Source organism: Sorex araneus, chromosome 8 (assembly GCF_027595985.1).
Source record: "Sorex araneus isolate mSorAra2 chromosome 8, mSorAra2.pri, whole genome shotgun sequence".
In the NCBI taxonomy this organism is placed as follows: Eukaryota; Metazoa; Chordata; class Mammalia; order Eulipotyphla; family Soricidae; genus Sorex; species Sorex araneus.
In genome coordinates, this window is record NC_073309.1 from 12140898 (window position 1) to 12165955 (window position 25058).

The 25058-nt window shown below is 53.4% G+C and overlaps 1 protein-coding gene across 1 annotated transcript in view; it reads right to left on the reverse strand.

The window, feature by feature from the left end:
* Window positions 1–25058, reverse strand: part of TANGO6 (transport and golgi organization 6 homolog) — a 156985-nt gene that overhangs the window by 94875 nt on the left and 37052 nt on the right. Inside the window, exons 12-14 of the mRNA XM_055145697.1 lie at window positions 24884–25015; window positions 14854–15354; window positions 13567–13624 (exon numbers count right to left, since the gene is read on the reverse strand). Of these exons, the coding sequence (XP_055001672.1) occupies window positions 13567–13624; window positions 14854–15354; window positions 24884–25015 (691 nt within the window). The remainder of the gene's footprint in view (window positions 1–13566; window positions 13625–14853; window positions 15355–24883; window positions 25016–25058) is intronic.

The following is a 25058-nucleotide window of genomic DNA, read 5'->3' on the forward strand; positions in this document are numbered from 1 at the left end:
TAATTTAAATGGCACTCCCAACAGGTCCAGTTAATTATCCTACCAGGCCGGTCTCTTCCACACTCCTGGGCAGCCCCCCCCCCCCCCGCCCCGGGAGGACCCACTCGCCTCACGGGGAGGCCTCGCAGATGTCCCAGTGCTAGCCGAGCCCCTGGGTCAAATCCTGGCACCACCAGGTGTGGCTCCAAACTAACACCACCAAGTACCTTTTTTCTTGAAATAGCCCCAAAAATTAATAACAAAACAAGTTATTTTACTCTATATTTCTTGTGCATTACAAAACTTGAATTTGAATTTGTGTGTGTGCTGGGGGTGGGGGGCGGGGGATGCGGTTACACCCATTTGCGCTCAGGACTTACTCCTGGCTCTGTGCTCAGGAATCACTCCTGACCATGCTGGGAGACTATGTGTGGTGCCAGGATCAAGTCCAGACAGGCTGCGTGACAGGCGAGAGCCCTACCTGCTGCATTGTCTCTGGCCCCAAAGGCTGTATACTGTTTCAAAATGTCACTGTTTGACCGAATTCCTCTATCATAAATTGCCTACTTATGCTTTTAAATCCACTTATCTATTATTTTCTTATTTATCTTTCTGAACTCTTTATATATTAAGGGAATTAACGGTTTGCTTATCCTTAAGAAAACAACAGGGGCCAGAGGGATCAGTCAAAGGGCTGGCATAGGTCCCGTCCTGGGTATGACCAAGTGACCCCGAGCGGTGAGCTGGGGAGTAGCCCCTAAATCTCACCATCTGTGGCCCAAATCAAAAACAAACCAACTGTCCCATTTAGTTAGATTATGTATGATTCGATTGTTTGTTGGTATGTTTGTGAGATATAATTCACATACTAGTATCATCACCATTTTGATATGTACAGTTCAGTAGTTTCAAAGGACTTTTTTTTTTTTTTTTTTTTTTTTTTGCTTTTTGTGTCACACCTGGCGATGCACAGGGGTTACTCCTGGCTTTGCTCTCAGGAATTACCCTTGGCCGTGCTCAGGGGACCATATGGGATGCTGGGATTTGAACCCGGGTCGGCCGTGTGCAAGGCAAACGCCCTACCCGCTGTGCTATCTCTCCAGCCCCTCAAAGGACTTTTTAAAAAATTTTTTTTTTGGTTCTGGGGCCATCCCCAGCAGTACTCAGGGCTCACTCCTGATTCTGTGCTCAGGGGTCATTCCTAGAGGGGCTTGAGGGAGCATATGGGGTGCTGGGGATCGAACCTGGGTTGGATGAGAGCAAGGCAAGGGCCCTACCTGTGTACCAGGGCTCCGGCCCCGAGGTGAGCAGCCTTATTTAGTCATGCAGACGAGCATCCTCAAGACACAATCCCGCCACTTTTTTTTTTGCTTTTTGGGTCACACCCGGCAATGCACAAGGGTTACCTCCTGGCTTTGCACTCAGGAGTTACTCCTGGCGGTGCTCAGGGGACCATATGGGGTGCTGGGAATCGAACCCGGGTCGGCCGTATGCAAGGCAAACGCCCTACCCGCTGTGCTATTGCTCCACCCCCCAACACTTTTTATCACCCCTAAGAGAACCTTTTCCCTGGCAGCAGTTCCTGTTTCTGTCTTGACTTTTCAGCTCCAGACAACCGCAGGTGTACCTTCTATGCCGACAGATTTGTGCTTTTCGTTTGTTGTGAATCTCTTCTCCTTTAAGTATGCTTTGTACTTTAATTAAGCTGGTTCTGACATACATGAGTCCTAAACTTTTAAGAGATCAAATCTATTACTCATTCCTTTTTGAATTCTCCCTCTGAAGATTAAATATTGACTCTGTGCTGACTTCTACATAACTTTTCCCTTTCAACTTACTAGTTCGTTAATTCTTTGCTGGTATCTGCTACACAATTCACTCACTAGCTTTCTAATTTTATTTATTCTTCTTTCTGGCTTTTTTTTTTTTTTGGGCCACACCCGGCAGTGCTGGGGGCTTACTCCTGGCTCTGCACTCAGGGATCACGCCTGGTGCTGCTCGGGTGACCATATGGGGTTCTGAGGATTGAACCCAGGTTGTCACAAAGCAAGTGACCATTGCTCCGGCCCCTATTCTGCTTTCTGTTTTTAGGAAATTTGTTGTATTTTTTTTTCCCCTAGACTAAAAATCTGCTATTTGAGTCCTGGCTGTTTCATATTCTTGCAGATATTTTTAAGCTTGTCTTACATTTCTTTGAATTAGCAAGTCTGGTTATTTCAGAATTTGTGTAGCAATTCTCACATCTCAAGGTTTCTGAGACCTTACATTCCCTGCTTGGTTATTTTGTAGCTATGTACTAGTTACTGTGCATAATTAAGTATATAATAATAATAATTAAGTATTATTATGGAAAGGGAGAAAGGAGTTATTGCTTAAGAGTTAGAGTTTCTGTGTGGGGTGATGAAATATTTTGGAAGTGTTGTAACATTATGGACTTAATACTACTGAATTTTTACCTTTGCCAATGGTTAAAGCAGCCTATTTTATTTCTATATAATGACAATAAAAGTTTTATTAATTAATTATTAATGAAAGTGAAAAATCAAAATTTATTTTGACTTCTTTTGGTTTGGGGGCCACACTCAGCCACGCTCCGGGCTTCCTCCCAGAGATAGGGGAATGAGCGGTGCTGGGGTCAGCCACGGGCAGAGGAAGCAACTCACCCCCTGGACTATCTCTTTATCACCAAAAAACTTATACGGTTTTCTTATACGGTTTTCTAAAGTCTATAGTGAAGGCAACTTTTTCCACAGGAGACACGCTCTCATTTCTGCAAAATGCATAGACATTCCCAGGACAGAAATTCTTTTTTTAAAAATTACCATTTGGTGGGGTGGGGGGTGGCTGTGCTCAGAGACTACTCCCAGCTCTGTGCTCAGGGGACTATGTGATGCTGGGGATCAAACCTGAGTTTCTGGGACAAGCAAAGCATTTGCACCGGCCCCTTTGAGCCAATGAACTGAACCCCAAGACTGAACCATGGGAACTAACCCCAATAATCCAAGTCTGCAGGAAGGGGGGTCCGTTGCCATGACAACCTCTGGGCCCAGTTTTCTCTCCCCATCCCTCCAGCTGGGTTTACTGCCAAGAGAATACCCTCCCAGCCCCCGGGGTGCGGGGGAAAGGCGGAACTTCCTTCTGATTCACCTAGAGGTGGATGCCTCCAGGATCTGCCTCTAATGCTGGAGGCCTCCAGGACTCTCCCCACTTCAAATAGGTCTGGACTTTCATTGCTGCAAACCTGCCCTTCAAGTCCTGAAGCTCACACTTAATTTCAGCAAGTGCCCCCTGGGCTGGGCCGGACGCACGCTAACTCTTAGGATTCTGGCTGTCTCTTCCAGGGAGAGTTCTAAGGTCTGGAGCACACGCTTCTCATACAGGTGCTCCACATTCCATCCCTGGACCCCGAAGCACCCAGCCAGGGGTAGCCCCTGAGCAGTTCGAGCTGTGCCCCCACCCTCCCCAAACCAAAAACAAGATGTGGCTTGGTAAGGCAACTTTCTAGGGAGAGCTTTAAGGCGTAATAGCTGCTCTCAGCTAAGCTGTCTTAGCATCACTGCCAACAGCAGACAACTGTATTTCCCTGCCTCTCCCTTCCCCTTCCCTTCTCCTTCTCCTTCCCCTTCCCCTTCCCCTTCCCCTTCCCCTTCCCCTCCTCCCTTCCCTTCCCTTCCCTTCTCCCATTCCTTCTCCCATTCCCTCTCCCATTCCCTCTCCCCTTCCCTTCCCTTCTCCCATTCCTTCTCCCATTCACTCTCCCCTTCCCTCTCCCCTTCCCTTCCCCTCTCCCATTCCCTCTCCCATTCCCTCTCCTATTCCCTCTCCCATTCTCTCCCCTCTCCTCCCCTTCCCCTTCCCCTTCCCCTTTCCTTCCCCTGGTTGCTGGTGAGTGTCTGGTGTAGTGCCTGGGGGTTGAACACTTGACAGAATGTCCCGGGGGTAGGGCTCTGGAACTCAGCCTCGGGATGCAAGGCAGGTGCTCTACCACCGGGCCACATCCTAAGCCCCCAGAATTGTGTTTTCCTCTAGATTTTGTCTAATTCGAAGTTAGAAACGAGAGGGCCAGAGGGATAGTAGAGCAGGGAGGCTGCTTGCTTTCGAACCTGAGTTCGACCCCCCTGCATCCCACATGGTCCCCGGAGCCTCACCAGGAGTAAGCCCTGAGCACTGCTGGGTGTACCCAAACAACGAAATCAGAAAACAAATAGAAATGGGAGACAATGTCTGAACTGCCTCTAGAAAGGGGAGGGAAAACTCTATTTTCTTCTCGATTTGGTCTAATGTGAATTTAAGGTTTTCATCCATTTGTCAATCCGGCATGCGCTGAGCTTTCTTTGTTGTCGGTAGTAGTTAGCGGGTGAGATTTTCCTTTCATAAATAGCATCATCTTAAACAGGAGCCCTTCTCTGCCCTGCGGTCCCACCGAGCTGGCTCTGAATGAAAGTGATTTTCACTGTCTCACGTACAGTTTCTGATCCGCTGACCTAACTGCTCCTCGCAGCAAGCTAATAAGGGCTGCAGGGAACAGCTTTTGCCAAGGGCTAAAGAGCCAATCCCAAGGAAGGGGGCGCGGGGTGGCTCTCCTAGCTGTCATTGTCCTTGTGTGTCCATGTGACAATGACGACGACGACGACAAGCCAGGCAGACACATCTGGGTGAAATCTGGCTGCTAATTTAACCATCTGGCCGCTGCACAGGCAGCAGGAGGGGACAATGGACACTATTTCATTGATCGGATCCGTATTCTCTGACTTAATAATTTTGTAAACTGAAACCCTTTGCGAACTAAATATAGAAAATGTACTATTACGGTCTGGTTCCTAAGCAACAGTTTCATTAAGAAAAGCTCCACTTGGGAAAAACATCTGGTTGTCAATCAGCTTTCTGGTGACGACCCGTGATCCCGGGAGGGGAAGAGTTCGGCGGGGGGCACGGCGACAGAGCCGCAGTCCCATCTGCTGCCGTCTGGGCGAGTCCCGGAGCCTGTCACTAGGAAACAGCTCTGACTCCCTAAACAGCTACGTAAGTTAAAAACCGGCATCTTCTGATTAGCAAAGCAACCGGCATTCGTACTAGAAATATGAAACAGAGAGGAAAAATAGACACAAAGGGAGGGAAAAAAATCCCTTGAGTTTTTGATACCTCCCTCTTAGGCCTGGGTGCAAAACTAATCCCAAAACTTAGGCTTCATTAAAACAATAAACCAACAAACAAAATGACTGAAGACTTCTGACCTCAAGTGACTCCACATGGTTTTACCGTTTCCGTTGGCAACTGGAGGTTTTCCCTAGTGGCTAGGGGCTGTGTGTTGGAAACTGAGTTCCGAGAGCTGCAGAGAGAGACCCCTGTAACACGGTTCACGACTACAAACGGGGTGAGAGAGTGCAAGCTAATGGCAAAAATGTCATGCCACGTCACAAATGTCAAGGTGTAAATTCCTTCTAGATTACATTCATGGCCTCAGCAGTAACGCCCTGTTTTCATAGGGTGCTCGGGGATCACTCCTGGAAGTGCATAGGGAACGTATATGGTTCCAGGGATTAAACTGGGCTCGGTGACACGCAAGGCCAGTGTCTTATCCCCTGGGATACCCATCCCTCCAGCCCTCACATGCAAAATTTATTTATTTAGGCACCTGGGGGCATTCCCTGCAGTGCTCCGGAGCTTATGTGCTGTTGGGGCCTTAAACTGGGGTCGGCCACATATAAGGCAAGCACCAAACTTCCTGTACTATCTCTCCAGCCCTCACGTGGACTTTAGAGGGACTCAAAGAGAGAGTGTCCGTAAGTCATTCACTCCCACCCTCCAAAACCCTGAGAGACAGTGACTGACCACCGAGCCCGGAAACAAAAGCAAGTTCCAAAAAGGCTGATGCCAGGGTGGAAAGCCGAGTCCGTCGCCAAACGGGACACAGCCCAGTGGTACGCATGCATCTCCGTCCCGGCCTCAGTGTGCACAAAAGGGAGGAAACTGATGCTTCAACCAGTTAACAATGTTGAACTAATGATTCAGCCACGGAAAGATCTATGTCAGGGAGAACGAAAACTGTACCTGGGGCGGGGACGTGGCTCAGCTGTCGGCACTTGCCTTGCCTGGGATTCAATTCCTGGCACCACCGAAAGAGACAAAAAAAAAAACAAAAACCCTTGGGCTTTTTGTGTGTGTGTGAACAGCTTCAATGGGCACCTTCATCACATCTAGTGAGATTAAGAATTTAAGGTGCTCAGGGCTGGAGCGATAGCACAGCGGGTAGGGCGTTTGCCTTGCATGCGGCCGACCCAGGTTCGATTCCCAGCATCCCATATGGTCTCCTGAGCACCGCCAGGGGTAATTCCTGAGTGCAGAGCCAGGAGTAACCCCTGTGCATCGCCAGCTGTGACCCAAAAAGAAAAAAAAAGAAAGAATTTAAGGTGCTGGAATGACAGTACAGCAGGGAGGGCGCTGGCCCTGCACACAGCTGACCAGGTGTTGACCCCCTAAACGCCGCCAGGAGTGAGGCCTGAGCACAGAGCCAGGAGTACGCTCTGGGCACAGCCAGGTGTGGTCTTCCCTGCCAAAATGAATAAATAAATAAGAAGATTTAAATTGGGATTGGAAAGGAAGACTATGTGGGCTGCCTGTCCTCTCTTCATTCTGGAAGTGAAAGGCCAAAGAACTTTCTAGCAGCTGTTTCAAAGTAGTTCCAATAAAATGGATCAATTTCTTAGAGTGCAAAGAAAGACTGTACTGAGAAAATTCTTTTTTTTTCTTTTTGGGTAACACTAGTGATGCACAGGGGTTACTCCTGACTCTGCACTCAGGAATTACTCCTGGCGGTGCTCAGGGGACCATGTGGGATGCTGGGAATCGAACTCGGGTCAGCCATGTGCAAGGCAAACACTCTACCCATTGTACTATAGCTCCAACCCCTGTACTGAGAAAATTCTAAAAAGAGTCCTGCTTGCAAGCTCTCTTACAATTTTATCTTCCTTAAATCCTCTTCAAATTTCAACTTCTGGGACCAAAGAAACAGTACAGCAGGTAGGGCACTTGCCTTGCGTGTAGCCGACCCGGGTTCAATCCCTGGCAACCAACATGGTCTCCTGAACACCGCCAGGAGTGATTCCTGAGCCAGGAGCTGGTTACCCCTGAGCACTGTCGGGTGTGGCCCCCAACCAAACAAACCAAAATATAACCTTCCACTGGAGAGTGAAGCCACAACGTCCCCATTCACGACACCCCGGACACGTGTGTGAGCACCGCCGCAGCCCCTGGGGAGCACCCAGGCCAGCACAGCACTGCTCAATGGGCAGGTCACGAGCACCTCTGGAGAGCATGCGTGCAGATCCCCAACACCTCGCCGACAACAAAGGGAAAAGAAGGGGGGGTGAAGAATGCAATGAGACACCCCAACAGCAAGAAAGGAGCAGACACAGGGGGCCACACGCTCACGAGTCCTTTCCTGGGAGCCTGGTGCTCGGGGGGTCACTCTGGGTGGTTCTGGGGAACGACTGGGGGCTGGGGATAAAGTCTGGACCTCCTCCGTGCAAAGCACGCAGGTCCCTGGACACAGGCCTGGATGATGCTATTTCTGTCCAATGTCCAGAACAGGTTGAGTGCAGAGATTAGAAATAACATTTGTGCGTCCCAGGGGCTCAGGTGAGTGGGAAGAGGCAGGGACTAAAGGGAATGTGGGGTCTCTCTCTCTGTCTCTCCTCTGTCTGTCTGTCTCTCCTCTCTGTCTCTCTCGCGCTCTCTCCTCTCTCTGTTTCTCTCATTGTTTCTCTCTCTTGCTCACTCTCCTCTCTCTCTCTCTCTCTGTCTCTCCTCTGTCTCTCTCTGTCTCTCTCTGTCTCTCTCTCCTCCCTCTCTCCTCAATGTGTGTCTCTCCCCTCTCTGTGTCTCTCCTCTCTCTCTCTCTCTCTCTCTCTCTCTCTCTCTCTCTCTCTTTCTCTCTCTCCTCTCTTTCTCTCTTTCTTGTTTTGATTTTGGCTTCTGGGCCACACCTGGTGAAGTTACTCCTGGCTCTGCTCTCGGGAATCAGTCCTGATGCTGCCGGGGTACCATACGGGATGCCGGGTCAAACCTGGGCTGGCCGTGTGCAAGGCAGGCAACCCCAACCCGCTGTCCACTGGCTCCAGTGGCGATACAGGGTTTCTTTTGGAGATGGAGATGATGGGAAGGCCTGAACTGAGAGTGGCGATGCTTGTCCAACTCTCCAAATACACTGAGACTGACTGAACTGGACCTTTTCAATGGCCCCACTTTGGTCTCGGTCTTCTAGAACTTTCTGAGCGTGCAGAGATAATTTGCAGATACGACCTCCCCAACCTAGAGGAGATGACAGACTTCTTGTGGCGGTGAGTCAAACGCCAGGGCCAGACCCAATTAGAGGGTCCTTCAGGAGAGAGAATAATTTTCAGTTAATGGTTGCCCAATTTACTTTTTTTGAGGGAGAAATCTGAGAAGGAGGCAGGCGGTTCCGTCCCTGACAGGTTACAACTTGAGCCCCCGCTTGACTGGAAACTCAGGGAAGACAGTTCCCCTCGGAGCGCCTCTCCCGCGCCGCTCGGGGCCGTTGGCCTTCCCTCCTTCTGGTTTTTTTGCCAGAAATGAGAAAGGAAGAGGGAGGAAGGGCCGTGGCTCTGTCGGGGCCTGTCTGAGGCGTGCCTGCCTCTGAGGCCCGCTCGCTCCTTCTTGCTCCCCTTTTCCTTCTCCGCAGCAGGGCGGTTCTATCCAAAGACTCTTTCAGCACTTCTGGCAATGAGTGGGAGCCCTAGAGTGGATCCCTTGCTGCCACTGTGTCCTTTAAACAATCGAAAGGTCAGGGCTGGAGCAACAGCACAGCAGGGATGACGTCTGTTTGCCTTGCACACGAATGACCTGAGTTTGATCCCCGGCATCACGTAAGGTCCCCCGAGCACCACCAGGAGTGATTCCTGAGTGCAGAGCCAGGAGTAAGCCCTGGGCATACTTTTTAGTTTGTGACCCTGAAACTAAAAAGATAAAAATATAAATAACTGAAAGAACAGCGAGAAGGGCACTTGCCCTTCTGGTGGCCAGTCATGCTGTGACCCCACTCTTCCAGAGGTGAACCTGAGCACAGAGTCAGGAGTGACCCTGAGCAGAGAGCCAGGAGTCAGTCCTGAGCACAGAGCCAGGAGTCAGTCCTGAGCACAGAGCCAGGAGTCAGTCCTGGGCACAGAGCCAGGAGTCAGTCCTGAGCACAGAGCCAGGAGTCAGCCCTGAGCACAGAGCCAGGAGTCAGTCCTGAGCACACAGCCAGGAGTCACCCTGACCACCTCCAGTGTAGCCTCCAAACCAAACCAGACAAGTGAAACTAAATAACTGGGACGGACTTAGAGGCCCCCGAAAGCAGGTGGGGGCGCGAGAAATAACTTGGCTGCTGCAGGCTGTCACTGACTGATCACATTCATTATTGAACGTCCCCTTCAAACCAGAACCGGGGAAAATGCCCTTGACATCTAGCCCGAGCTCTGGGCCTCCCAGGAGTGGCCCACTTCCCGCTCTGGAGAGAGGCCCCTGCGTGCGACATCACGCACTGCCTGGTCGCTGATCTCGCCCCTGCTAACTGACGGTGATGGCGAGATCTGACCATGGCGCTCTGGGGCCACAGACATGCTCCCGGGGGCCCTGGGGCCCATTCTCGCTGTGGCACCCACGGCAGGGAGGTGGGGTGTTAAGTCTGCCAGGCTCAAACGTATTTTTTTAATCAGACCAAGCAGTGCTCAGGGGACCATGTGCTGCTGGGGACCAAACCAGGCCCTGTGCTCTCTAAACCCCGTGCTGGTCTCTGGCCCACCCACCTCGTTACCAGTGGCGCTTGGTCGCCCCGGGCTGTTGCCCTGAGGTGACCGGCTCTGCTGTGCGCTGGGGGTCCGAGAGGGCAGAGCCACTGGGACGGCACGCAGCCAGCACGTGTGGTGGCACCGGGGACAAATCCACGTCTCACACTTGCAGGGCGGGTGCCTTTCCTTGGAACTAAGCTATTCCCTGGGACCTGCTGTTCGATTCCTTTGCTTTGCTTGCGGGGACGGGGGAGGCTGGGCCACACCTGGGGGTGCACCGAGGCACCCTGGGCTCTGCGCCTGGAGGGTCACTCCCCTCAGTGCTCTGGGGACAGGCAGTGCTGGGGATAGAACGGGGTCGGCACATGAAAGGCGAGTGCCTTAGAATTCCTTTTAAATCCTAGGAACGCACAACTTTGTATAATATACTGATGAGATAATCAGGTTTTTTTTAAACAGACATATAAGGAGTCTATTATATGCCTGATTATACTTGGTACACTTTGGGAACATCCAAGACCCCCAAAGGGTCACCACTTCATGGTCCTAAGACTTATGAAGTCCAGACTGTGATGCGAATGCAATAATCTGGCATACAGCGCTTGACTTAAAGAAGTTAATACTGACTAAATTAACCACCACCTTCTGAGAGGAACCAGAAAGAGATGCAGACTGTTTTCAAAAAATAAAACTTAAGGGGCTGGAGCGATAGCACAGCGGGTAGGGCGTTTGCCTTGCACACGGCAGATCCGGGTTCAATCCCCAGCATCCCATATGGTCCCCTGAGCACCGCCAGGAGTGATTCCTAAGTGCTAAAGCCAGGAGTAACCCCTGTGCATCGACAGGTGTGACCCAAAAAGAAAAAAAAATGAAATAAAAAAAAATAAAACTTAAAAAAAATTAAGGCTGGGGAGATGGGCCAAAAAGCTGGGGCAGCTATTGTGCAGGCAGGAGCCCCGAGTTCATCAGTAAGCGACTGCGTGCCCAGCCCCCCCCAGCACCACCCTGGACCCCAGCACCACCCCCAGGTCAGTCCAAATAAAGCAAAACAAAGCGTTCCACTCATAGGACAGGAAGTTCTCAGCTGTTCCGTTGGGAAGGTGGTACATTAGAGATTCCTCCATTAGGCATCTTTAGATAACTGGCTGGATTAATGAGTTGATTTAATTTCTCTCCCCTGTGCTTTCTGCCTAGTCTACAAAGCTGGTGAGAAATTGCAAGAGAAACCCAAAATATCAATTAATTAAGCAAAAAATACACTGTAATTTTCACATGGAGCCATTTTCTCAGTCTAGAACAACTCTCTGTCTCTCTCTGTCTCTCTGTCTCTCTCTCTCTGTCTCTCTCTCTGCCTCTCTCTCTCTCTCTCTCTTTCTCTCTCGCTCTGGCACAGCAGGTGGGAAAATTCACCCCTTTCCTTTCTTAATGGGAAATTCACCTAAGGCCTTGGCCCTTAAGTGCACGTTACAAACACCAAAAACATCAATTATTTCTAACTTGTCCATCTTGGGGAGCTGAGAACAGAAATCGCATCTCTACCTCCTGTGCTCTTCGTCACCAAATTAGCCGCTAACTGATTAGCACGCCAATTAAGACTACTAAAAACAAACACAAAACCAACAGTTGTGATTTTTAGGGCAGACCCCGGGGGCTAATGAGCTCAGCCGGCTCCTGGCGCGGGAGGGGAGCCTGTTCGCAGCAGCGGCTGCCGGGGAACCTGCGTCCCACAGAGCCTCGCCCAGGGGCGCCCTGGCTGTGGGACGGCTTCCGGGCAGGAGTCCCGGCTTTGCTGCCCGAGACTGGACGGTCCCAGGGTCCGAGCTCGAGCAAGCCCCCAACTTCCTCTGGGCAGGTCTCACCTCCTCCCACTCCAAAGACCCCCCCCCAAATTCTTCTGCTTTTGTTGTTCCTACTGAGCCGTCCTGTCACTCTCTCAGAGGATTCTATTGTCTCCCTGGAGGAATTTTCCATTTGCGTTTTGGCCGAGTCGGGACCATCACAGTGGAACCGTTCTGTGTACAGGCCGGCGCCTGAGGTCTATTGGCCAAGAGCCAGCACGGGGTGGGGGGGGCAGCGGGCAAGGCACATGCCGTGCTTGTGGCCGACCCCCGTCTAACCCCCAGCACTGCCTGTGGGTCCCTGAGCATGGAGGCGGCAGCAAGCCCTGAGCAGTCAGACGTGGCCCCCAAACAAAACCAAACGAGGAAAGGCCAGCCGCAGGGGCGAGGCCACGTGCCTTGCGTGTGCAGAACCCAGTTTGATCCCCAGCTCTGCGTGACCCCCTGAGCACCGCCAGGAGTGACCCCGGAGCACTGCCGAGTCTGTCCCCAGTCCTCCAGATGTGAATCCAGGGCTCGGGCCTCAGCACTTGCCCCAGCCCTTCGGTGTGGGCGTGGCCTGCTGGCCAAACCCAGCGGGGACCTCAGAGCTCCGGGGGGCCGTTCTGCTTGCACACGAGGCACTCTGGGCCTCGACGTCTCTCCCCTGCCTCCAGGCCCTCTGATCCCACTGAAGGGACAGAATCTACTTCCCTCCCCCTGGACTTTGGGCAGCGTCCCCTGCTTTGGCCCACGGAATGGAGCCAAGTGACAGGATGCAGGTTCCAAGCTGAGGCCTTCAGAGGCCGCTTGAGTTTATCCTTGCTCCGCAGCTGCCACCCAGGGGACAGGCCTGGGGGGGGACCACCGCCCAGGGATAAGAGGAACACATCCAGGAACACTGTGTCCCCGGCCCCGAGCCCGGCAGGCAGAGGCAGAGCGGATCAACCAAGCCCGGAGACAGGCTGGTCCGGGCTGGTCTCAGACAGCCGGAGAGTCGCGGGCAGCGGCCGGGCTCAGCTGGTGAGTCTGTGCGTTCTGGAGGGACTCTCTGGGCACACTCTGTCGGTTCAAGCTATCGCCACCGGGACCTGGCGACCCAGCGGAAGCCGTCGGGCTGGGTGATGACCTGAATCACCACAGCAAACACTACGTGCTACAAGGCGTCAGCACACATTATCCCACTGTTCGCACCCCCGCTTGCTACGTGCTACTAGGGGTCAGTGCGTGTAATCCCGCTGTGCGCCCCCAACTCCCGCCCGTTATTCTGGAGGTTCGGGGTCTCCGACACGCAAATCCTGCACTTTCCTACTAGCTCCAATCCCTCACCCAGAAACACTTCCCGGGGACCCCGTGGGGTTGTGGCGTGAACACAGGCTTCTCACAGACTCCTCGGCCCCCGCCCCGGCACTAGCATTCGCCCTGATCACAGCTTAGGAACCGGTGTTCTGACTGTTTATCAAGGCCAGAACGTCCTCCCTGCGGCAATGCTCTCTCAGCTCCCACCCTGTGTCTCCTTAGACCAGTTTCGCTGCTTCCCACCCTTGTGAGATTTTAGACAGTCTCGTAGCCGTTTCATGGAGAGAGAATTCAGCGCTTTCAAGCATATGGTTTGGAGCTTCCTACCCACTGAGCACCGCGACCAACACGACATTTTAGGGTCACATCACCCCAGAAAGAAACCCCGCGCCTTAAGTGATCACCCCCCAGCCCTCTCGACACACAGGCGGCCGCGCAAGCCCTACTTTAGACGAAAACCAAAGGGCGAGTAAAACTCAGCCGAGACGTCCTCATCATGATGCGACACTGACACTCCAGGTGCGCTCTGGAAATGCCGGGAGGACACTGTGACCGAGACCTAGTGTGAGGCCCAGCTCGGAAGCACCGAGATGACACGGTGAGCAGCGGCCAAGGCTTGTGGCTCATCTTGGCACGGACACGCTACCCTCTCGGGCCCACAGACTCCCCGTCCCAGGACTCACCCTGAATAGCAGACAGGTACACAAAGGCGTCTTCATGCTCCAAGTTCTCCAAGAACACCTGGAACCAGAAAATGCAGCGATGGTGAGTCAGAAAGAACAAGCACAACGGAAGCGACACAGAAGTCTCGAAAGAATCAATGAATTTCTGGTTGTTCGTCTTAGCAAGACACTGGTCTGACTTTAGACCGCATGAAAAACGGTTTGTGGGGCCAGAGTGACAGAACAGCAGTAGGGCGTTTGCTTGCACGTGGCCGACTTGAGTTTGATCCCCGGCATCCCGTATGGTTCCCCGAGTACCGCCAGGAGTGATCCCTGAGTGCAGAGCCAGAAGTAACCCCTGAACATCGCTGGGTGTGACCCAAAAAAGAGAAAAAAAGAAAAAGGGTTTGCATGTTTGAAGTCCCACCTTTATAGGAGCTTTGAAGAGGGCAATAATTAGGGGGAGACACTTCACAGGGGGGGCCACAGTGGTGTGCTCAGGAACGACCCCAAGTCGCGGTTACCCCGGAAATGGGCGTGGAAACCAGGCCTGGGGCTAGTGACACAGTGGCAGTGTGCTACCACTTTAGTGGCTTTTTCTTTTGAGCGCAGAAAGGGAGAGTGTGTCACTGTTGGAGCCCAGTGACAGCTCTGGGGCCACTCCTGGTGGTGCTCGGCAGGGGACCATATGTAGCGCCAGGGACTGAAGCCGGGTCAGAGCAAGGCGAGCGCCCTATCCACTCTACTATAGCTCTGGTCCCTGTAAGAATCCTGTTGTTTGTCTGTTTGGTTCCATTTTATTTATTTATTATTTATTTTTGGCCTCTTTTTGGGTCACACCCAGCAGTGCTCAGGGGTTTCTCCTTGCTCTGCACTCAGAAATTACTCCTGGCGGTGCTTGAGAGAGGCCCTGTGAGGTGCAGGGAATCAAACCCGGATCAGCCGCATGCAAGGCAAACACCCTCCCCACTACCTTATCTCTGTCTGTCTGTCTGGTTTTCCTTTGGGGGCCACACCCGGGAGTGCTCAGGCTGATTCCTGGCTCTGTGCTCAGGAATCACTCCTAGCCGGCCTAGGGGACCACACGGGATACTGGGGATTAAATCTGGGTCAGCTGTGTGCAAAGCAAGCGCCCTACCCGCTGTGCTCTCGCTCTGGCCCCTGCCCGTAAGGGTTCTGTTCGCGTCCTCCAGGTAGGCGCCTACGGCTGAGCCTGGTCTCCTGAGAACACCCCCAGTGCCCTCGGGGAAGGCCCAGACACAGCTGCCACCGCCCAGGTACCCGAGTCTCCTCCTGAGTGCGACTCACCTCCAGAAGCTTCTCCTGCATCTCGAGGGCCTTCTCCTCCCGCTGCTCGATCCAGCGGGCCAGAGTTCGCAGAGCAGCCGCCCGGGTGGGGATCTGAGGGTCGTAAGCGGATAGAAGCAGCTCCTGGAGCTGCTCGGAGCCCGGGCTTCCAGGGGCCTGGCCTGGCGCGTCGGGAGGAGGGGGCTCGGCACCCGCTTCCCGGCTGGCCGGGCGGCGCTTCTCAGGGCTCTGCCGCTGGCTGGGGCGGCTGGGAGACTCGTCCCTGCGTCCTGGCCGGCCGGCCTGCGGGGGCTCTTCTCCCCCTTCCCCTTTCGGGTCCTTTCTGTTCCAGGCGCCCCGGGCGGCCGCACTGACTGCCTCGGTGGAGAAGGCGCCGTGGGTGGCGATGGTGGCGCGGAGGTCGGCGGCCAGCTCCTGGATGGTGGGGTCGGGGTACGACGCGGAGACCGTCTCCAGCAGGGGCAGCAGCTGCTTCAGGACGGCGAAGTCGCTGGACTGCAACTGGGGAACGGGTGGGAAACGGCAGAGCCCGCTGAACCGGCTGGAGCCACAGCACAGCGGCAGCACAGCCCCCGAACCAAAAAAAGACGTAAGATCCCATGCTGGTAACAACTGGGAGGAACAGGAAGCATCACAGACGAGGGTTTTTTTTTTTCCTTCTTTTTTTCACTTTTGTTTCCAGCTTCACCCAGTGGCGCTCAGGGAACCAGGTGAGTCGAATCCAGGGTTCCCAGCCCAAAGCATGTGCCCCGGGAAAGCCCTGCGCACGGCCAGTGTTACTAAGTGAGCTGCCATGATTCAGCCACAGAGCATAATAGTGTGGGTACTATTGGGAGCAAGGCTATGTCTTTTTGCATCCGGGTTGCAGGGGCGGGGGTTGGACCACACCTGGCAGTGCTCAGGGGCTACTCTCCACCGTATGCTCAGGGGTTGCTCTTGGCAGTGCGAGAGGTTTTTCGCCATGTATTCCTGCTACAACAGGGCGCCTGTGCTGGGGCAGGGCGGGGGAGGGGCAACAGCATCTCCAGGAGAGGAAGCCATGGAAGTGTAGGTATGGGTGTATGCTGCCTAACAAACAACATGCAAGGCCAATTCTTCCAGGAGTCTATGTGGGATGGGAGAGAGATTTTTCTCTTTAATCGTCTGACAAGGCCTATCTACCTTTGTTTACAATATGCCTCTCTCTCTCTCTCTCTCTCAATCTCTATTATATATAGCAGTTTCTTTTTTTTTTTTAAAAAAAAGAGCAAAGTGGAGCTGGGAGATAGCTCTAAGGGCTTTATACGCAGGAGGCCCCGGTTCAGTCTGAGGCACCACATGGCCCCCCAAAGCACTGCAGGGAGCGACCCCAGCCCTCAAACCAGGAGTGGCCTCTGACATCACTGGGTATGACCTCTCCTCCCCCCAAGAAAAAGACCAAAAAACAAAATAGAGTAATTGAACAGAAAGGAAAGTCCAGAAATAGACCCACACAAATATAGTTAACTCATCTTTGACAAAGGAACAAAAGTAAGTCGATGTAGAAGTGTCCTTTCTATATCTTTTCATAAACAACTGGACATCCACATGCAGAAGGCGAGAAAGAAAGGAACTGAGACACGGCTCTTACACAACCACAAAAATCAGTGCGAAATGGATCCTGAGAGCTAAGTGTAAAATGCAGAGTTGCAAAGGCCGGGCACGAGCTCGGAGGGCTGAGCACATGGTCCGAGTATGGGAGACCCAGGCAGGATCCCGGACACCACACGGTCCCCTGAGCACTGCCAAGAGCAATCCCTGAGCATACAGGCTGAGAGTAGCCCCCGAGCACTGCCAGGTGTGACCCGAACCCCCGCCCCTGCAGCCCAGATGCAAAACTACAGAATCCCTATGAGACCCTAGAAGACAGTCTACACAGCCCTGGGCATGGTGATGACTTCCTGGATATGACACCTAGGGAAAAAGAGAGCCACAAAAGAAGCCACTGGGAAGCTGGATTTCATTAAAAATTTTTTTTTTCTTTTTGGGTACACCTGGCGATGCACAGGGATTACTCCTGGCTCTGCACTCAGGAATCACTCCTGGCAGTGCTCAGGGGACCATATGGGATGCTGGGAATCGAACCCGGGTCGGCCGCGTGCAAGGCAAACGCCCTACCCGCTGTGCTATTGCTCCAGCCCCTGGATTTCGTTAAAATTTAAAAGTTCTGATCTACCACAAGAAAGAGAAGGCAAACCACAGACTAAGAGGATTGCAAAGGACTATTAGATCAGAGACATTACCTGAAATATCTACAGACACTTCTTTAAAATGCAGCTATGAGAGCATCAACAGTTCAATCCAAAAAAGAAGCATGGGGGTGGGGGGGTGGCCCAGGGGGACGATACAAACTGACTTAAGAACGATGAGGCATGGGGGGTGCCGAGAGACAGGTCGGGGGGTTAGATGCTGGCCTTGAACGTGGCCTCCCTGGCACAGCTAGCAGTGAGCCCTGAGCACAGAGCCAGGAGTGAGCCCTGAGCGCAACTGAGAGTGGCCCAAAGCCTTTTTGAGAAAAGTTGGGAGGGGAGGGAAACAACGGTCCATGGCTCAGGAGATGACTCACTGGCCAAAGCCACCGTCTCACAGGTGTAAGGCCAGGAGTGTGACCCGTGATGCCACCGTACGCAGGGAGAATGACCCCAGGCCGGGGTGGGGCGGGGCAGGGCGGGGCGGGGCCTGCTGTCTGGCCCCCCCCCCAGCTGCAGCACGTGCAGCGACCTCCCACAGAGTAAGCAGCCAGTGAGCACCGCAGCAAAGCTATGTGCGCCCAGTGAGCACAGTGACTGGGAGCCCCGAGACTGAGTGTGGCCCGGTGAGACTGACGAGGACACCACAGTGACCTCGTGACAGCAAACGTGAAAGACTAAGTGTGCCCGAGCCGAGATGAGAGCCCCAGGAAGCACTGTGTAAGTGCCATGAGAACCAGCGAGGCGAGGACTGCAACCCTTTTGTTAATGCACAACCAAGTGCGGGAGCACCACAGCCAAGTGTGGGAGCACTCAGGCCAACCATGGGAACACCACTGCTGAGCATGCAAGCACCACCACCCAGCGTGGGAGCACCACAGCCAGGTGTGGGAGCACTCAGGCCAACCATGGGAACACCACTGCAGAGCGTGGAAGCACCGCCACCCAGTGTGGGAGCACCACAGCCAGGTGTGGGAGCACTCAGGCCAACCATGGGAACACCACTGCTGAGCATGCAAGCACCACCACCCAGTGTGGGAGCACCACAGCCAGGTGTGGGAGCATCAAAACCAAGCATGTGAGCACCACGGCCAAACGTGGGAGCACCAAGGACAAGCATGGTAACATCAAAGCCACGCATGGGGAGCACTACAGCCAAGCGTGGGAGCGACCAAGGCTCTTGCAGCAACAGCAACCAAGGGAAGGGAAGGACTGGGGAGGGAAGGGGAAGATGGGTCCAAGGAACACTGTCGAAAAGGGGCTAAGGGGAAATCATGTCACTTAAGAAAAAAATGATAGAATATGAAGAAGTCCTGCTCTCTTCAAGGAGAAAGACAAATACCGGGCGAGTCCACTCGTGTGGGTTACAGAGAAACAAGAAAGGAACAAACTAAACGAGACCCGCACGGAGCCTTGGGTGGTCATCGAAGAACTAAGGCGACCAAGGACCAAGGGAGGGGGGCTGGGAAAGCAGGAGGGGCACCTGTGGGCTGTCCTGGAGGCTTACTGGGGCTTTGGTGGTGGGTGTGGTGTCAGAACGACATGTCTGAAAGACCTGAACTGGGACTCCCGCAACACATGCCACCATGTCAACCAATATCACCGCAATCTAAAAACATCACATGCTAACACACGGTGTGGAGTTAAAGCACTTGCCCCGCAGGTGTGAGGTCCTGGTTTCATTCCACAGGAACACACACACACACACACACACACACACACACACACACACACACACAAGTGATTCAAAGACCTAAAGAGACATTTCATACCTAGTAATGTCATCCTACAGAAGCAAAGAGAGAGAATGAAATAAACTGATCCAGCAACCAGCTTGGCCTTCTTCCTTCCGTCGCCTGCCCTTGACCGACAGCACACACAGCGGTTCCAGGGCACCAAACGCGGGTGGTGAGACAGAGCCGCCCGGAGAGACCGCGAGTGCACGCGCCCCTCGGCGAGCCTTAGTTTTTTGCAGCAACTTACAAAGGTGATGTCCAGATATGCTGCAGAGATGTTCAACATCCTATCTGACCAAGGAACCACACATTAAGACAGTGAGATGGCAGGCTGGAGAGAGAGTGTGGAGGGAAGGGCACCTGCCTTGCACATGGCTAACTCCCCCCTCCACACCCTGTATGGTTCCCCTAGCCTGTCAGATTCCCTGAACACAGAGCTAGGAGTAAGCCCTGAGCACTGCCTGGTGTGGTTAAAAACAACAACAACAACAACAAAACAGTGACATAAGTATAATGACAGAGCCTTAGTACCTAGCAGAATGACAGCTGAATACAGAGGCAGAGAAGCAACATGAACACTCTTTCACTGCTTATGGGAAGTACAGTTCGGTAACTTCTTACAAAACCAAATCTCTGAACCACACACTCAGCAATGGTATTCCATGGTATTTAGCCAAATAAGTCCAAAATGTACATCCAAAGAAAAATTTACTAGCAGAGCTCATAATAGCCAAAACTTGGCAGCGACCCAGAAGTCCTTTGGTAGGTGAGTACAAATAAAATGAACTGAGGCACGTGGAATATAATTCAGTGCCAAAAAGAAATGTGTTATCTGGCCACGCAAGACATGGGAGAATCGTTTTTTTTTTTTGCTTTTTGGGTCACACCCGGCGATGCACAGGAGTTACTCCTGGCTCTGCACTCAGGAATTACTCCTGGCAGTGCTCAGGGGACCATCTGGGATGCTGGAAATCGAACCTGGGTCGGCCGCGTGCAAGGCAAACGCCCTACCCGCTGTGCTATTGCTCCAGCCCCCAACAAGGGAGAATCTTAGATACATATTGCACAATGAAAGAACAAATCTGGAAAGGCTCTGCAGTGTGTGATTCCAGTTATATAATATTCTGGCAGAGGCACACTCTGGGGATAATAAAAAGATAGGTAGTGGGGATTGGGAGTGGGGTAAGACGCTCGCCTTGCATACGGCCAGCCAAGACCCCAGATATAGCCCCTGACAACGCTCTGATGTGGATACAGGTCATTATACATTTGTCAAAACTCAAGAACCTCCAGAAGCAAGAGCGAACTACTGTAAACTATGGGGTTTGAGTGCCGACTTGTCAGAGCAGGTTTATCCATCTTAATGAATGCCCCGCTCTTGCGTGGGCTGCTGTCAGCGGCAGAGACTGTGTGGGGACAGGGGGGTTATGGGAAATCTCTGTACCTCCTGCTCGATCTTGCTGTGCACCCCAAACTGCTCTAAAAATACTCTCTTAAAAATACCTCTTTGCCGCCTGTTTTCAAACTTCTTTGTCACTGTGGGATTCGTTTGATCCAACTTCCCTAACTGCCACGGGCAGAGAGGTGTTGGGGAAGCAAGGAGTTTGTAAGGCAAATGAAAGTTATGCAGGCCTGAAACTTCAGAAGCCTACAGATTTCCCGCGCCTCGAAGAATCGGGAAGCTCGAAGACAGGAAGTGCCAACCCTTCATTCATAACTGCTCGCACAAAGTTCTGAGGTATCAAATAACATCCGCTTGATTTGCAAATGATTAAGGCCCAAACCTGTCAATAGTTCAGTGCTTTCCAAGGGTCACTGAGGGCCACTATCAACATGGAGAAGTGACCAAAAAGCCATCGTCCTCCTCCGGTCACTGTCTCTCAGTCAGGTTCAGATCTCAGAATTCAACTCTGAGACCCGGGCTGGTGATGGGAGGAGGCGGGAGGGTGGCCCTTGCCTGACCTGAAGCCAATCCTGACTCAAACCCATGCACCACGGATGGTGCCCCAAGCACCAGCAGGGGTCGCTCCTGAGCACAGAGCCAGGCAGATCTATGAGCAATCCCACCCATGCAGCCATGGGATGTCATTAGTCACCTGCTACTCCCAAAAAAGCCCCAATAGCTGAGTGAGAAACAGACTCCTTCGGCTGTAAGCTGCCTCTGTTCCCGAGCTCCTTTTATCCCTTTCTTTCAGTTTTTGGACCCATACCTAGCGGTGCTCAGGGCTTGCTCCTGGCTCTGAGCTTAGGGATCACTCCTAATGGGCTCGGGGGACCACATGTGGGGCCGGGTATCAAACCCAGGTTGGCCACATGCAAGGCAAGCGTCCTACCCTCAGTCCTCTTTCCCTGGCCCTCTGCCCAAGTTTCTAGAACGCTCGGGGGTGGAATGAACTCAGCTAACACCTGAGTTCGGCTGGGCGCCAGGAGAGAACCAGCTTGGTGGCAGGTTAACTCGAAACTCCTGCACTTTCCAAACGTAAGAACTGGGGGCTGTGGGGCTGCGGGAGCGAGCGCACCCCATAAGGGAAGAGAGGTGACAGGCAGAGGAAGGCGTGGGCACGTGGAGAAGCCCACGGGTGCCTTTAAAAATTTCCCTAAGTGGCATGCACGGCCCCAATCCAGTGGCGCTCACTGTTCTAAGAAATCTGAGTTTAGGGGCCAAAGAGACAGCACAGTGGGTAGGGCATCTGCCTTGCACGTGGCAGGCAATCCCTGACTGGTCAATCCCTGGCACCAGCCACCAGGGGTGAGGCCTGAGTGCAGAGCTGGGGGTAGACCCCGAACACCATCTGGTGTGGCCCCCAGATAAACAAATCAAGGAATAAAAAGTAAAATTCAATTAAAAATCTGAGTGTCTCTTCCAGCAATAAAAATTCTTCATTCCTTTTGTTTTGGTTTTTGGGCCACACTGAGGATGCTCATGGGTTACTCTTGACTCTGTGCTCAGGGATCACTCAGCGCTCAGGGGACCATGTCGGGTGTTGGGAATCAAAGTGGGTTGACTGCGTGCAAGGCAAACCTCTACCTGCTTTATTAAGTCTCCAGCCCCAGAATTTTTAATTCTTAAAAGCATTTTTTTTTTTAGTTTGGGGGCCACATCGCAGAGTGTTCAGGGGGTGCTCCATTGGTGCTAGGGGACCATGTGACACCAATCCCAGGGCCCTCGCAAGCACAACAAATGCTCCAGCCCTTTAAGCCACCCCCACATACACACCATTGCGCTCTCATTTCTGTTGGTCACCTGTGCTCTTTTGAGGTTCAGCTGACCAGTTTATGTCTGTGTCCTTAGAACATCTCTGGCTTTATTTACAAGTGGTAATTTTAGTTGCTTTGTGAGTGCCTGTGTGTGTGCGCCCCTATCTGGTTTTGGGGCCCACAGCCAGCATTGCTCAGAGCTTACTCTTCATTCTGTGCTCGGGGATCACTCCTGGCATTGATTAGGGGGCTGTAGGGGTGCTGGGAATCGAACCTGGGACAGGCATGTCCAAGGCAAGAGCCTTACCTGCTGGCTATACATTCCCTCCGGCCCCTCTTTTCAGTCTTGCTCTGTGTCAGTGGGCATTTTTTGATGTATACAGAAAGATATAGACAAGTTACAGAATTCATCAGACTGATGGCAGAGCCCAGGGTTAGGCTCCATGAGGGAGGTGGGGGGGCTCCTTCTAGGTGCTCCAGAAGTGCTGGAGGTTTGGGCCCAGGCGCCAGCACCGCCACCCACGCCTTAAACTCCGGGTGGCTCAGGCAGCCGTGCTTCAAGGCCGGGCGGGGCAGGGGCCCTCATCATCCTTTCACTGGTGCCCAGCCCTGAGGCGAGAGAGCGAGTCTGGGGCTCCCTTCTCCTTCGGAACAGTTTGGGACCTGCGCTTCCTCCCAGCTAAACCTCCTCGGGGCCAGGGAGTTGGCGCCAAGGGCTGGAGTACTTGCTCTGTCTGAGGGAGCCCCGGGTTCAATCCCCGGAACCACTCGGATCCATGAGCACGTCGGGAGTGACCCCCAAGCACAGCGGGAAGTGGGCGGGGGGGAAATAAAACCTCCAAGAACAAAACCAAAATCAATGATTCTTCCCTGATACTATGTTCTAATTCTGACTTTGATCATATGAATAGAAAAGGGGGCGTGCAGGCCCAAATGCTCTTAGATTCTGTTAGTCAAGACAATGAGGCCTCACCAAGGAGGGGTGATGGTACAGCCGAAACAAACCTACCTAGCAGTGATCTTCTGAGAACAGTTTGGAATCGTGGCTTTACCCCTGACACGAAGAGAGAAAGCCCAGTGACCTACAGACACCACCTATAAATCCACGCATCAAGCAAAAATGCTTTAATAGGTTGTAGGTTAAAAATAAAGGGGTGACGTGTTCCTGCCCATGGCACGGAGTGCACGGAGGGGTCCGAGGTGTGAGGGGTGAGTCAGGATGGCTCATCAAAGGGATGGGGCGGGGGGTTACTCATCAGTACCAGGCAGGTGAGTCTTGCAACATGATTAATGGCCACGGCCGGCTCCCCAATAATGAATGGGCTTCTAGAAAGGGAAATGGAAATTTCTGGGCTCTATTTTCCACTTCGGATGTGGTTTGCAGTGATGCGTTCTGTAAGAGGTGAGCCAAGCGAAAACACACACTCTCAACTTAGAGGAACAAAGGCCTTCACTTGTTTGTTTTGTGGGGGGCCATAACAAGTACTGCTAGGGGTTACTCCTGGCTCTGTGCTCAGGGGTGGGGGGGTCGAGGTGTCACAACGTGGCAGTGTTCAGGGGATCACACGGTGCCGGAGAGCCAACCCAAGCCTCCCACATGCACATGCGCTCCGCCTACTGGGCTAACTGGCCAGCAAGACCCTCCGAGTGAGCACTCTAGCAGAGCAGCGAGAAACAATCAGTGCACAATTAGGCGCTAAACCACCTTGTAGTTCCAGGCCTGAGTGTGGGTTTCTCCGAATGGGGGCGGGGAGACTCCCCTCCCTTCGGGCCAGCCAGCAGCTCCCACCCCCAGGGCCTCACCAGAGAAAACAGGCCCAGTGCGGCGGACACTTCCTCCACAGGCCCCACGCGTTACTGCCCAGTCTGAGCAGAGCAAACCTGACGGGTCAGTAGCCCACCCGGCCCCCTGGGTGGAAACGCCACGGGGGGCTCTGCCAGCACCAGCCAGCGCAGGAACTCCTCAGACCGTGACTTCAGAACACTGGTGGGGGGTGTAACAGGTCACAAACGGACTCTCATTGTTCTCTTTTCTTTTCTTTTTTTTTGCTTTTTGGGTCACACCCAGCGATGCACAGGGGTTACTCCTGGCTCATACACTCAGGAATTACTCCTGGCAGTGCTTGGGTGACCATATGGGATGCTGGGAATCGAACCCGGGTCGGCCGCGTGCAAGGCAAACGCTCTACCCGCTGTGCTATCTCTCCAGCCCCTCGTTGTTCTCTTTTCTGGTCATTTCACTGGCCACTTTGTCCCAGTCACCAATGTGAAGTGGCTGCGCTACGTGCCCACAGTTGAGCTGTAACGGGCTTTCTTATGAGACTCTGGGCTAGGGAGCCTGTGTCCAGCAGGGGAAGGGCCTTCTTCAACACAGAGGACATTCCTAAGTGGCCCCGCGTCCGGCTGTTTACCGGACAGCACGTTTCCCATGAGCAGGGGCCGCACCTGCTACGGGGCTGCCACATTCCAGCCCCGCCCGTCAGCCCCGGCAAGTGCACAGGGGTCAGCTTTTGAACGGATGAGTTCAAGATTAGGAAGCGAACATGTGAAGGGCACGAAAGACAGAGCTCTGAGACCCGTGGAACAACCCAGATTCAGTGGATCCTGCGCTAAAATGGAGCGACGGTGCCCCGGCAGCCGGGGAGGCACGGGAGAGGGGGGGCATGCGGGGTGGGCACACAAACCACCAGCCAGGCTCTCTGCCCGACGCGGTGCACAGGGCTGACTCCTGGCCCTGTGCTCGGGGATCCCTCCTGGGGGGCTTGAGGGCCCCCAGGGAGAGTGCTGGGGACTGAAGCCGGGTGGACAGCATGCCAGGCCAGCGCCCCGTCTGCCGTACAGCCTCGGCGGCCCGGCTCCTTCTCCCCGTGCGCCATGCTCCCCACTCACCTGGACGGCTCCACCCAGCACGACCGCCACCAGCCCCATGGCCATGCTCAGGGTCTGCGACTCCACCACACTCTCCTGGTGGGCAACGCCGGCACAGGCTCGCTGCAGCGTCGCTGCCACGAAGTCCACAACCTGCGTGGGAATGGAACTTAGCATCAGTGAGGAGTCAAGAAGA